General features: G+C 44.4%; 2 protein-coding genes across 42 annotated transcripts in view; one reads left to right on the top strand and one right to left on the bottom strand.

The window, feature by feature from the left end:
- The window catches only part of LOC127009984 (uncharacterized), a 38,275-nt gene that overhangs the window by 10,228 nt on the left and 14,894 nt on the right, over nucleotides 1-13,153 (bottom strand). For all 10 annotated transcript variants that reach the window (XR_007762700.1, XR_007762701.1, XR_007762702.1 and 7 more), the window contains exons 2-8: nucleotides 11,312-11,455; nucleotides 6,621-6,780; nucleotides 5,849-5,996; nucleotides 4,758-4,905; nucleotides 3,701-3,845; nucleotides 2,841-3,019; nucleotides 288-439 (exon numbers count right to left, since the gene is read on the bottom strand). Coding sequence is in view for 1 of the 10 variants with exons in the window: in XM_050883654.1 (XP_050739611.1) it covers nucleotides 288-439; nucleotides 2,841-3,019; nucleotides 3,701-3,845; nucleotides 4,758-4,905; nucleotides 5,849-5,996; nucleotides 6,621-6,780; nucleotides 11,312-11,455 (1,076 nt within the window). In the remaining 9 variants the exon portion in view is untranslated. The remainder of the gene's footprint in view (nucleotides 1-287; nucleotides 440-2,840; nucleotides 3,020-3,700; nucleotides 3,846-4,757; nucleotides 4,906-5,848; nucleotides 5,997-6,620; nucleotides 6,781-11,311; nucleotides 11,456-13,153) is intronic.
- LOC127009985 (uncharacterized) lies at nucleotides 6,799-10,972 on the top strand. 32 transcript variants are annotated; one of them, XM_050883676.1, is made up of 6 exons: nucleotides 6,806-7,502; nucleotides 7,796-7,894; nucleotides 7,996-8,391; nucleotides 8,491-8,886; nucleotides 9,168-9,266; nucleotides 9,982-10,972. In XM_050883676.1, exons 1-6 carry the CDS (start codon nucleotides 7,345-7,347, stop codon nucleotides 10,196-10,198), a joined length of 1,365 nt encoding a protein of 454 aa, XP_050739633.1. In that variant the 5' UTR covers nucleotides 6,806-7,344; the 3' UTR covers nucleotides 10,199-10,972. The 32 variants fall into 32 exon arrangements, 28 of the variants coding, with proteins under 28 accessions (XP_050739619.1, XP_050739635.1, XP_050739622.1 ...); XM_050883659.1 differs by having other exon boundaries at nucleotides 6,809-7,502; nucleotides 7,996-8,292; nucleotides 9,168-9,365; nucleotides 9,586-10,972; XM_050883669.1 differs by having other exon boundaries at nucleotides 6,814-7,502; nucleotides 9,883-10,972.

Genomic DNA, 13,153 nt, shown 5'->3' with positions numbered 1-13,153 from the left:
TCACAAGAACCAGATGACCAGTAGTTAAGAGTGACGGTCAGTTGTTAATTCAGCCGATCAAAATTTCTTTAAAAAACTTCTATCACTTTTTGTAGAGGCAATGGATGTATAGGATGGAAAGAAGCTGACATAATAAATTCAAAGGAGAGCAATGAGTCATACAATCAGTCAGTCAGTCCAGTCGTCAAACCAAATAGCCAGTTAGTCAGTCCTGTCGTCAAGTCAAATAATCAATCAGCCAGTCAGTCCAGTCAAATAACCAGCCAGTCCGTTCGTCCTGTACTCACTGCTTGAAGATGGAGAGGTGGAAGGAGGCCGGCAGGATGAAGGCCAGCAGGGTACAGCAGGTTGCCCCGATCAGGCTCATCAGCACCGCAAAGTTAGGCACGGCACTCACCACCACCCCCGTCAGAGCCACCAGCGCCAGCCTCATCAGGTTCTGCAGTGGAGAGAGAAGGTTAGTGGCACTGCGTTCTTCACTGCTTGGAATATTACGTGGCATCTATACTATATTTTTGTCTACGCTAAAATTTAAATACTATACTTTTTGCATACCATAATTTTATCTACCCTAATCTAAATACCATACTTCTTACTATAATTTTATCTATACTATAATTCAAATACAATCCTTACATGCTATAATTTTATCTATACTATAATTCATAATACTACACTTTATAACATGATTCTGGTACTTCTAAGGCAAGATTTTGGTACTATAGACCGTAAGAATGAATCAAATCTAAGTCCCTTAATGGTATACTTCTTACATACTATAATTTGGGGACTATTCTCAGGACTTTCTGGCACTTAAGGGCATAAGAATGAATTAAACTGAGTGCCTTCAATATGGGAAACCTGAGGAATGAAATGGCACTGTTTTTAAGGGGACGGACGACCTTCACACTGGCACAAGGGACAAACAATCACGTCACCACACAAGGCAGTTTAAACCCCAGTGCTGCAAAGTGACGTCTGGAGAGGCATTTCAATCTTAACCCAGTAGCAGCGACGGGCCAAATTTGTGGCTTTATCGTGTAGCAGAGACGGGCCAAATTTGTGCAGCGACGGGCCAAATTTGTGGCTTTACCGTAGCAGCGACGGCCAAATTTGTGGCTTTATCGTAGCAGCGACGGGCCAAATTTGTGGCTTTACCGTAGCAGCGTCAAATTTGTGGCTTTACCGTAGCAGCGACGGGCCAAATTTGTGGTTTACCGTAGCAGCGACGGGCCAAATTTGTGGCTTTTACCGTAGCAGCAGCGGCCAAATTTGTGGCTTTACCGTGTAGCAGCGACGGGCCAAATTTGTGGTTTTACCGTAGCAGCGACGTAATAAATTTGTGGTTTACCGTGTAGCGACGGGCCAAATTTGTGGCTTTACCGTAGCAGCGACCAAATTTGTGGCTTTACCGTAGCAGCGACAATAAATTTGTGGCTTTACCGTAGCAGCGACGGGCCAAATTTGTGGCTTTACCGTGTAGCAGCGACGGGCCAAATTTATTTTACCGTAGCAGCGACGGGCCAAATTTAGGCTTTACCGTAGCAGCGACGGCCAAATTTGTGGCTTTACCGCAGCAGCGACGGCTAAATTTGTCTTTACCGGTAGCAGCGACGCCAAATTTGTGGCTTTACCGTGTAGCAGCGACGGCCAAATTTGTGTCTTTACCGTGTAGCAGCGACGGGCCAAATTTGTGTCTTTACCGTAGCAGCGACGGGCCAAATTTGTGTCTTTACCATGTAGCAGCGACGGCCAAATTTGTGGCTTTACCATGTAGCAGCGACGCACAAATTTGTGGCTTTACCATGTAGCAGTGATGGACCAAATTTGTGTCTTTACTGTAGCAGTGATGGACCAAATTTGTGGCTTTACCATGTAGCAGCGACGCAAATTTGTGGCTTTACCATGTAGCACCAAATTTGTGTCTTTACCAAATTTGTGTCTTTACATGTATAGCATCATCGGCCAAATTTGTGTCTTTACCGTAGCAGAGAGACGGCCAAATTTGTGTCTTTACTGTAGCAGACCAAATTTGTGTCTTAACGGCCAAATTTGTGTCTTTACCGTAGCAGCGACGGCCAAATTTGTGGCTTTACCGTAGCAGCGACGGGCCAAATTTGTGGCTTTACCGTGTAGCAGCGACGGGCCAAATTTGTGGCTTTACCGTGTAGCAGCGACGGGCCAAATTTGTGTCTTTACCGTGTAGCAGCGACGGGCCAAATTTGTGTCTTAACTGTGTAGCAGCGACGGGCCAAAATTGTGGCTTTACCGTGTAGCAGCGACGGCCAAATTTGTGGCTTTTACCGTAGCAGCGACGGGCCAAATTCTTTATCAGCAGCGATGGGCCAAATTTGTGTCTTTATCGTGTAGCAGCGATGGGCCAAATTTGTGGCTTTATCGTGTAGCAGCGACGGGCCAAATTTGTGCCATGATATAAACCCCCCAAAATAGATGATACATAAACTGATCACAAATGCTTTGATATATATTATGAAATGGTTTGTGTGAGTGATGATTTTTTTCTCATTTTTCTCACTTAGAGGGACCATTAAGAAACATGATCCCCGCTGCTACCGGGTTAAAACAAGAACAAAAAAAAAAAGCGACCCCATATAGTCTCAAATACCAGGGGAGGAAAAAAAAAAAAAAAAAAAAAGAGCGACTCCTTATGAACAAGAGTAAACACTAAGACAAAAACAGTTCTCCTTACAACAAACAAACAAACAAAACAAAGAAACAAAAAAAAATCAATAAATAAATAAATAAAAATAAAAATAAATAAATAAAATAAAATAAAAAAACTCCCACCAAAACCAACAGCCGTCCCTGTCCGCACTTACTCCCTTGTGAGGCGCGTTGGCCAGCCCGAGGGTCTTGTCCAGGAGGTGGGTGACCGGGAACAACATCATGGGGTAGGTGAAGAACAGGGACACACCGAGACAGATCTTGACCACCGCGGCAAAGTCAACTATCGACCCTTGACCGTGGGGGAGGTTCAGGGTGATGATGTCCATGGTATCTGTGTGGGGGAGGGGGATAGGGATTAGTAAGGCCGAGTAACATTAAAGGAAATTGGGAACATGAAAGGTAGAGAGAGAGACAGAGAGGACAGAAGGAAGAATTTTGAAGAATTTAAGAGAGAAGTAGAGGAAGAAGAAGGACAAAAGGGAACATGTATGAGAGATTAGTAAGGCCGAGTAACATTAAAGGAAACTGGGAACATGAAAGGTAGAGAGAGAGACAGAGAGGATAGTAGGAAGAATTTTGAAGAATTTAAGAGAGAAGTAGAGGAAGAAGGATAAAAGGGAATATGTATGAGAGATTAGTAAGGTCGAGTAACATTAAAGGAAACTGGGAACATGAAAGGTAGAGAGAGAGAGAGGACAGAAGGAAGAATTTTGAAGAATTTAAGAGAGAAGTAGAGGAAGAAGGATAAAAGGGAATATGTATGAGGGATTAGTAAGGCCGAGTAACATTAAAGGAAACTGGGAAACATGAAAGGTAGAGAGAGAGAGAGGACAGGAAGACATGAAGGTTGAAGAATTTAAGAGAAAAGTAGAGGAAGAAGAAGAACAAAAGGGAACACAATTAAGAGAAAGAGAACATGTAAGGCCGAGTAACATTAAAGGAAACGGACGAACACGAAAGGTTGAGAGATAGAGGACACAAGGAAGACATGACGGTAGAATTTAATACTCACGAGGGCCGAAGGATGCATAGCCGGACACCCCAAAGGAGATGTAGAGGATGGTGAGGCCGGCCATGGTGAGGACGAAGATGGGCCGGAACTTGTCGCGCTTGTGTTCTGCCATTGACTCCTCCAGGGACAGAATCATGCCGGCACCCTGGGGAAGAAGGAGGAATGAGAATGGACGACGGGAAATGGAGGACGACAGGGAAGAAGAGGAGGGAAAAGGAGCAGTTTAAAGAAGATAAGAGAAGGAAAACAAAAGGGAAGAAGAGGGAAAAGGAGGAAGAGGAGGAGTTTAAGAGGGAAGAAGGAGGAGGAGGAGGACAAAAAAGGATAAGAGGGAAGAAAAGGAAGAAGGAAGAGAGAAGAGGAGGAGGAAAACTAAGGGAAGAAGAGGGAAAAGGAGGAAGATAAGAGGGACGTGGAGGAGTTTAAGAGGGAAGAAGGAGGAGGAGGAGGAAAAAGAAGGATAAGAAGGAAGAAAAGGAAGGAGGAGGTGGACAAGAGAAAAGGAGAGGAAGGAAGAAGAGAGAAGAGGAGGAGGAAAACTAAGGGAAGAAGAGGGAAAAGGAGGAAGATAAGAGAGAAGAGGAGGAGTTTAAGAGGGAAGAAGGAGGAGGAGGAGGACAAAAAAGGATAAGAGGGAAGAAAAGGAAGGAGGAGGTGGACAAGAGAAAAGGAGAGGAAGGAAGAAGAGAGAAGAGGAGGGGGAAAACAAAGAGGGAAGAAAAAAAGAGGAGAGAGATGAAAGGGATAAATGAGAAGGGTTCGGAATAGGATGGAAAAAGGAGGAAAACAAAAGAAAAGAGAAGACGAGGAAAAGAAAAATGAGAGAGAAGAAAGGGAAAAATGAGAAGGGTTCGGAATAGGATGGAAAAAGGAGGAAAACAAGGGGAAAGAAAGGAAAAGGAGGAGGAGGAAAACAAGCAGATGAAAGGAAAAAAAATGAGGAGGCTCAGTGACAGGATACAAATAATAGAAAAAAAAAAAGAACGATAACAGGAGACTAATTCAAATCCAGTACACTAAAACCCTGTAACTCCAAACACCCCTCCCGGCCACACACCTCGTAGCAGTAAATAGCGACGGCGAAGAAGAACGGGAACCCCTTGATGGAGAACTCTTTGGGGGTGAACGGCACTTGCTCGGAGTGGGAGAAGTCGAACCAGAACACCACCGTCAGCGCCAGCACGTTGGAGAACTGGGCGAACAGGCTGCGGACGAGAACGGAGAACGGTGAGTTGATGAGTGGATGAGAAGCTAAGAAGGCCGAGATTGTTTTTTTTAATTATTTTTTTACAGACAGACAGATAGATAGGATGTGATGCATGATAATAAGAGTGATGGATAGGATAGATAGGATGTTATGGGAAGGATAGAGGATGGATATGATAAGTAGGAAACACACAATTGATAGTTTATGATAAGAAAAGGACACAAAAGACAGATAGATAGGATGTTAAGCAGGATAATAAGAGTGATGGATAGGATAGATAGGATGTTATGGGAAGGATAGAGGATGGATATGATAAATAGGAAATATACAATTGATTGTTTATGACAAGAAAAGGACACAAAAAACAGATAGATAGGATGTTAAGCAGGATAATGAGTGAAGGATAAGTGGGATATATATAGGATGTTATGGGAAGGATAGAGGATGGATATGATAAATAGGAAACACACAATTGATAGTTTATGACAAGGGCACAAAAAAACAGATAGATAGGATGTTAAGCAGGATAATGAGTGAAGGATAAGTGGGATATATATAGGATGTTATGGGAAGGATAGAGGATGGATATGATAAATAGGATATATACAATTGATAGTTTATGATAAGAAAAGGACACAAAAAAACAGATAGATAGGATGTTAAGCAGGATAATGAGTGAAGGATAAGTGGGATATATATAGGATGTTATGGGAAGGATAGAGGATGGATATGATAAGTAGGAAACACACAATTGATAGTTTATGATCAGAAAAGAACAAAAAAACACAGATAGGGAGTGATGCAGGATAATAAGAGAGAGATAGGATAGATAGGATGTCTTGAGGATAAAGGATGGATATGATTGATAGTTTATGACAAGAAAAGAACACAAAAGACACATAGTTAGGGTGTGACGCAGGATTTTAAGGGTCAGCACCTACCTGAAGATGGCCAGCTTGTTGAGGTGTCGCAGAAGGGTGAGGAAGTAGAGGGGTGGCAGCAGGAACACAAGCCAGAGCTGCTGTGACACACCCGACACGTAGGTGCTGAGGTTCTTGCACAGGTAAATTAGGTAACCGCAGCAGAACCCTGAGAGTCGGGGAACAGAGGAGGGAGAGGGAGAGTTAGTAGTGTTTCTTTTTATAAGGTAATGGAGGCAGCTCAAGGGCAAAAAACAAAAAACAGCGACAAGAAAGCCTGGTAGATAATGCTCTGACAAAAATAAAGAATGGGAGACCAGAAGATGTCAATTTTGGGTGGAGAGTTGGAAAGTTTCGTTTAGTCGGCGCAACATCTGTGGTCATGTGCCGGAGAGAGACAGAAGGGGAAGGAATTATAGGAGAAGGGAACGGATCACAGGAGACAGGACACAACCCCCGATTAATACCTGGTACCCGTTCACTGCTGGGTGGACAGGGGCGTAGGGTATCGGGAAAGCCGCCCAAATTTTTCCACTCCGCCCGGGAATCGAACCCGGGCTCTCTTGGTTGTGAGCCGAGTGTGCTAACCACTGCACCACGAAGCCCCCACTGTTTTCAGGAGCAGTACCAGTGGAGTTTATAGTTTCCTCTTCTATTTTTGCCCTTAAACTACCCCCTATCCTATGAAAAAATAATAAAATACACATGAAAATAATAACAAGTAAAATACGTAAATAAATCAAACAAAACAAAACAATATAAAAGAAACCATGACCTGGCCGGCCCCACTCACCAAGCTGCGACACAACGATAGCAATGTCCACCAGCCTCTTCCCGCCCGGCCCCATCGCATACAGGCCAACATCCCCGTAGGTCAGGTCTGTCGAGGGGATGGGCGGGTGCCTCTCGTCCTCGTCCTCGTCGTCTGAGGAGTCCGGGGGGATGAGGGGCACCTGTGTGGGAAGAAGCAGGGATGAGGAGGTAGTTTTTATTATGGGAGATGAAACAGGTGGAGAGTGAGTGTTGAGATTTTAAGGGTCATATAAGACACTTCGCCGCCCAAGAACACATATTTGACAAGGCTTTCGTAGGAGTTATAGGCATTTCCTGGAGTAGTTTTATGACCCTGGTGGTAGTCTGACCCTACTTCTGTACCGTGAACCTCAAGAAACACTCACTATAACCCGGTTGACCCCCTCTTTGACCTCTAGAAATGGTTGATGTGAGAAGCAAAACTGTCTTATAATACTGATCTAAGTTTCCTGTTCAGAAGCCCCCAAACAGTAGGTATGGAGAGCCTGGATTAGTGTGGAGAAAGAGAGAGATGTGTTCAATTCTATATACTTCCTTACATTGCATCCACACACACTCGCTTAACTCCTCAATCCTCCATACCCTTTTCTTCTACCCTTAACCCGTCTGCTGTGATTGGAACAAATTTGGCTTTCACTAGTAGCCTGGTAATATATAGTCCCAGGTCTTTCTCTGCCTCTGTGGTGGATAGTGGAGTGTTTCCCATGTGGTACTGGTGTGCTGGATATCCCTTCACTGGTAGCCTGGTAACATACACTCCCAGGTCTTTCTCTGCCTCTGTGGTGGATAGTGGAGTGTTTCCCATGTGGTATTGGTGTGCTGGATATCCCTTCACTGGTAGCCTGGTAACATACACTCCCAGGTCTTTCTCTGCCTCTGTGGTGGATAGTGGAGTGTTTCCCATGTGGTACTGGTGTGCAGGATAACCGTTCACTGGTAGCCTGGTAACATACACTCCCAGGTCTTTCTCTGCCTCTGTGGTGGATAGTGGAGTGTTTCCATGTGGTATTGGTGTGCTGGATATCCCTTCACTGGTAGCCTGGTAACATACACCCAGGTCTTTCTCTGCCTCTGTGGTGGATAGTGGAGTGTTTCCATGTGGTACTGGTGTGCTGGATATCCCTTCACTGGTAGCCTGGTAACATACACCCCTAGGTCTTTCTCTGCCTCTGTGGTGGATAGTGGAGTGTTTCCCATGTGGTATTGGTGTGCTGGATATCCCTTCACTGGTAGCCTGGTAACATACACTCCCAGGTCTTTCTCTGCCTCTGTGGTGGATAGTGGAGTGTTTCCCATGTGGTACTGGTGTGCTGGATATCCCTTCACTGGTAGCCTGGTAACACACACACTCCCAGGTCTTTCTCTGCCTCTGTGGTGGATAGTGGAGTGTTTCCCATGTGGTACTGGTGTGCTGGATATCCCTTCACTGGTAGCCTGGTAACACAAACTCCCAGGTCTTTCTCTGCCTCTGTGGTGGATAGTGGAGTGTTTCCCATGTGGTACTGGTGTGCTGGATATCCCTTCACTGGTAGCCTGGTAACACAAACTCCCATGTCTTTCTCTGCCTCTGTGGTGGATAGTGGAGTGTTTCCCATGTGGTATTGGTGTGCTGGATATCCCTTCACTGGTAGCCTGGTAACATACACTCCCAGGTCTTTCTCTGCCTCTGTGGTGGATAGTGGAGTGTTTCCCATGTGGTATTGGTGTGCTGGATATCCCTTCACTGGTAGCCTGGTAACATACACTCCCAGGTCTTTCTCTGCCTCTGTGGTGGATAGTGGAGTGTTTCCCATGTGGTATTGGTGTGCTGGATATCCCTTCACTGGTAGCCTGGTAACACAAACTCCCAGGTCTTTCTCTGCCTCTGTGGTGGATAGTGGAGTGTTTCCCATGTGGTACTGGTGTGCTGGATATCCCTTCACTGGTAGCCTGGTAACACAAACTCCCAGGTCTTTCTCTGCCTCTGTGGTGGATAGTGGAGTGTTTCCCATGTGGTATTGGTGTGCTGGATATCCCTTCACTGGTAGCCTGGTAACATACACTCCCAGGTCTTTCTCTGCCTCTGTGGTGGATAGTGGAGTGTTTCCCATGTGGTATTGGTGTGCTGGATATCCCTTCACTGGTAGCCTGGTAACATACACTCCCAGGTCTTTCTCTGCCTCTGTGGTGGATAGTGGAGTGTTTCCCATGTGGTATTGGTGTGCTGGATATCCCTTCACTGGTAGCCTGGTAACATACACTCCCAGGTCTTTCTCTGCCTCTGTGGTGGATAGTGGAGTGTTTCCCATGTGGTATTGGTGTGCTGGATATCCCTTCACTGGTAGCCTGGTAACACCTTTCTCTGCCTCTGTGGTGGATAGTGGAGTGTTTCCCATGTGGTATTGGTGTGCTGGATATCCCTTCACTGGTAGCCTGGTAACATACACCCCAGGTCTTTCTGCCTCTGTGGTGGTTAGTGGAGTGTTTCCCATGTGGTATTGGTGTGCTGGATATCCTTCACTGGTAGCCTGGTAACATACACTCCCAGGTCTTTCTCTGCCTCTGTGGTGGATAGTGGAGTGTTTCCCATGTGGTATTGGTGTGCTGGATATCCCTTCACTGGTAGCCTGGTAACATACACTCCCAGGTCTTTCTCTGCCTCTGTGGTGGATAGTGGAGTCTTTCCCATGTGGTATTGGTGTGCTGGATATCCCCTCACTGGTAGCCTGGTAACATACACTCCCAGGTCTTTCTCTGCCTCTGTGGTGGATAGTCTCTGCCTCTGTGGTGGATAGTGGAGTGTTTCCCATGTGGTATTGGTGTGCTGGATATCCCTTCACTGGTAGCCTGGTAACATACACTCCCAGGTCTTTCTCTGCCTCTGTGGTGGATAGTGGAGTGTTTCCCATGTGGTATCGGTGTGCTGGATATCCCTTCACTGGTAGCCTGGTCACATACACTCCCAGGTCTTTCTCTGCCTCTGTGGTGGATAGTGGAGTGTTTCCCATGTGGTATTGGTGTGCTGGATATCCCTTCACTGGTAGCCTGGTAACACAAACTCCCATGTCTTTCTCTGCCTCTGTGGTGGATAGTGGAGTGTTTCCCAAGTGGTATTGGTGTGCTGGATATCCCTTCACTGGTAGCCCGGTAACATACACTCCCAGGTCTTTCTCTGCCTCTGTGGTGGATAGTGGAGTGTTTCCCATGTGGTATTGGTGTGCTGGATATCCCTTCACTGGTAGCCCGGTAACATACACTCCCAGGTCTTTCTCTGCCTCTGTGGTGGATAGTGGAGTGTTTCCCATGTGGTATTGGTGTGCTGGATATCCCTTCACTGGTAGCCTGGTAACATACACTCCCAGGTCTTTCACTGCCTCTGTGGTGGATAGTGGAGTGTTTCCCATGTGGTATTGGTGTGCTGGATATCCCCTCCCAAGGTGCAGGACTTTTCATTTTTCTTCATTGAATTGTAGCGACCACTTTTTGATCCATTTCTGTAGCTTGGTGATGTCTTCTTGTTGGAAATCCGCAGTCAAGTGGTTAAATACACTTCTAGACACACACTTTTATCATTATTAGTGTTTGTGAGCGAGAGCAAGTGGGCCAGTGAGTATGTTAGTAAGATACCTTGCAAAAGAGGGTCAGCATAGTAAATTAAATATAAAATAACTCAATGATGGAACTGTAAAAATATCCCTAATAACCTCTCCCTGCACCATTACGTCACCTGATAATGGTATAGGGTATCAGTTTAATAAGATACACCTCACCTGCACCACCTTGCTAATCCGAGTCTGTGCGCCTTGATAAACATAACCTGCTTGCCTGAGGTGATAATCTGCCTGTCTGTCTGTGTGTGTGTGTGTGTGTGTGTGTGTGTGTGTGGTGGGAGATGACAGCGTATGGTGCACGAAGGAGGAGAAAAATGTTATCTCTGTACATATGAAACTTGCTTAATGTACGTTTTTTTTTACGGGAAACTTGCTTAATGTACGTTTTTTTTTACGGGAAACTTGCTTAATGTACGTTTTTTTTACGGGAAACTTGCTTAATGTACGTTTTTTTTACGGGAAACTTGCTTAATGTATGTTTTTTTTACGGGAAACTTGCTTAATGTACGTTTTTTTTTACGGGAAACTTGCTTAATGTACGTTTTTTTTTACGGGAAACTTGCTTAATGTACGTTTTTTTTTACGGGAAAGGAAGGTTAAAAAAGAAAAGTATAAAAATAGGTGTTGGGACGAGGAAGAAGAAGTAGAAGTAGAAGAAAAAAAGAAGAAGAAAAAGGTTAGGAAGAAGAGGAAGAAGTAAAATATGAAAAGAAGACAGAGAAGAAAAAGTAGAAAGAAGTAGAAGAAAAAGATTAGGAAGAGGAAGAAGTAAATTATGAAAAGAAGACAGAGAAGAAGAAAAAGTAGAAAGAAGTAGAAGAAAAAAAAGATTAGGAAGAAGTAAAAGATGAAAAGAGGACAAAGAACCAGAAAAAGAGGACAAAATAAAAAGACGTGGCCAAGCAGAGGAGAGGAAAGGACCCACAGAATCAAACGCCCAAACAGATTATTTAAAATGGCTTGACTATACTAACTGGCTGCTCCTACCACTAACATCACCCTTAACCTTCCCTCATCACCACCACACACCCCACCCATCACCACCATCACCACCAGCGCCTAAACTGACCCCCTTCCTTACCTTAGTGTCCATTATGATAGATCGGCCGCCCGCTCTGCCGCCCGATGACAGTATTGCGTATTTGCAGTCGATGAGCATGAGCATTGCCGACACGCTGAGGTAGCCCACCACTGCCATGATGAACGCTCCCTCCATGATGCCCGACTGTAAGGTGGAAAAAGGTGGTGTCAGGTATGGATGCTGCGGGAGGTGGATTTTTTTTTTTTTTTTTTTTTGAGGAAAGGGAAAGGGAAAAAAGAAAATGATGAAATAAGAAAGAAAAGGAAAGGAATAAGAAAATACGAGAGAGAAAGGAAAGGGATAAGAAAATAAGATCAGAAGAGGGAATAAGGAAAGGAATGAGAAAATAAAGAAAAAGGAAAGGAATAGGAAAATTAAGAAAATAAAAGAAAAGGAGAAAAGGCAGCAAGAAAAGAAAGGAAAACAAGAAAATGAATAAGAAAAAGGAAAATATAAGCATAAAAGGGAGAAAGTAGAATGGCATTTTTATTGGAGAGAGAGAGAGAGAGAGAGAGAGAGAGAGAGAGAGAGAGAGAGAGAGAGAGAGAGAGAGAGTGGTACTTTTATTATAGGAAAGGAGGCAGCTCAAGGGAAAAAAAGAAGGAAAATAATAAAATAATAAAAAGGAAAAAAATAAGAAGAAAAGGTAAAGGAAAATATAAGCATAAAAAAGAAAATAAGAAAAAGAAGGAAAATCAAGAAATAAGAAGAAAAAAAATAAAGCAGAAAAATGAGAAAAAGTTAAAAAAAAAAAAAAACATGAAACAAAAACAAGGAAATTTTAATAGCTAATGAAAAAAGAAAGAAAACAAAAATAAAACCTGAAAAATAAACTACCCCCCCCCCATAAACGAGAACACATGAATCATAATCTCGGTGGAAAGAAAAATATATATCCCCGACACAAAGGAGGGACAGAGAGCCCCAGGGAGTGTGTTATCAGGTGAGATACAGGACTGATAACATTACACAGGCATTTCTCATGGTACACACACACACACACACACACACACACAGGACCTGCCATACACACACAGAACATAACAAACACACACACACACACACACACACACACACACACACACACAGGACCTGCCATACACACACAGACCATAACAAACACACACACACACACAGGACCTGCCGCAGCCATACACACACAGAACATAACAAACACACACACACACACAGGACCTGCCGCAGCCATACACACACAGAACATAACAAACACACACACACACACACACACAGGACCTGACATACACACACAGAAAATAACAAACACACACACACACACACACACACACAGGAACTGAAGCAGCCATACACACTCAGAAAATAACAAACACACACACACACACAGGACCTGCCATACACACACAGAACATAACAAACACACACACACACACACACACACACACACACAGGACCTGCCGCAGCCATACACACACAGAACATAACAAACACACACACACACACACACTGGACCTGCCATACACACACAGAACATAACAAACACACACACACACACACACAGGACCTGCCATACACACACAGAACATAACAAACACACACACACACACACACAGGACCTGCCATACACACACAGAACATAACAAACACACACACACACACACACACACAGGACCTGCCGCAGCCATACACACACAGAACATAACAAACAAACACACACACACACACAGGACCTGCCATACACACACAGAACATAACAAACACACACACACACAGGACCTGCCGCAGCCATACACACACAGAACATAACAAACACACACACACGCACACACACACACACACACAGGACCTGCCATACACACACAGAAC

The sequence above is a fragment of the Eriocheir sinensis genome, chromosome 42 (genome assembly GCF_024679095.1).
Source record: "Eriocheir sinensis breed Jianghai 21 chromosome 42, ASM2467909v1, whole genome shotgun sequence".
Lineage (NCBI taxonomy): Eukaryota > Metazoa > Arthropoda > Malacostraca > Decapoda > Varunidae > Eriocheir > Eriocheir sinensis.
The sequence above is the reverse complement of the archived record's forward strand: the minus strand, read 5'-3'. Positions and strand labels throughout refer to the sequence as shown.

Coding starts and splice junctions, on each gene's coding strand:
- LOC127009985 (XM_050883655.1), top strand. CDS start 7,345: ATGTGGTACTGGTGTGCTGGATATCCCTTCACTGGTAGCCTGGTAACA. Junction 7,895..7,995: donor CTGGTAACATACACTCCCAG/GTCTTTCTCTGC, acceptor ACACACTCCCAG/GTCTTTCTCTGCCTCTGTGG. Junction 8,392..8,490: donor CTGGTAACATACACTCCCAG/GTCTTTCTCTGC, acceptor ACAAACTCCCAG/GTCTTTCTCTGCCTCTGTGG.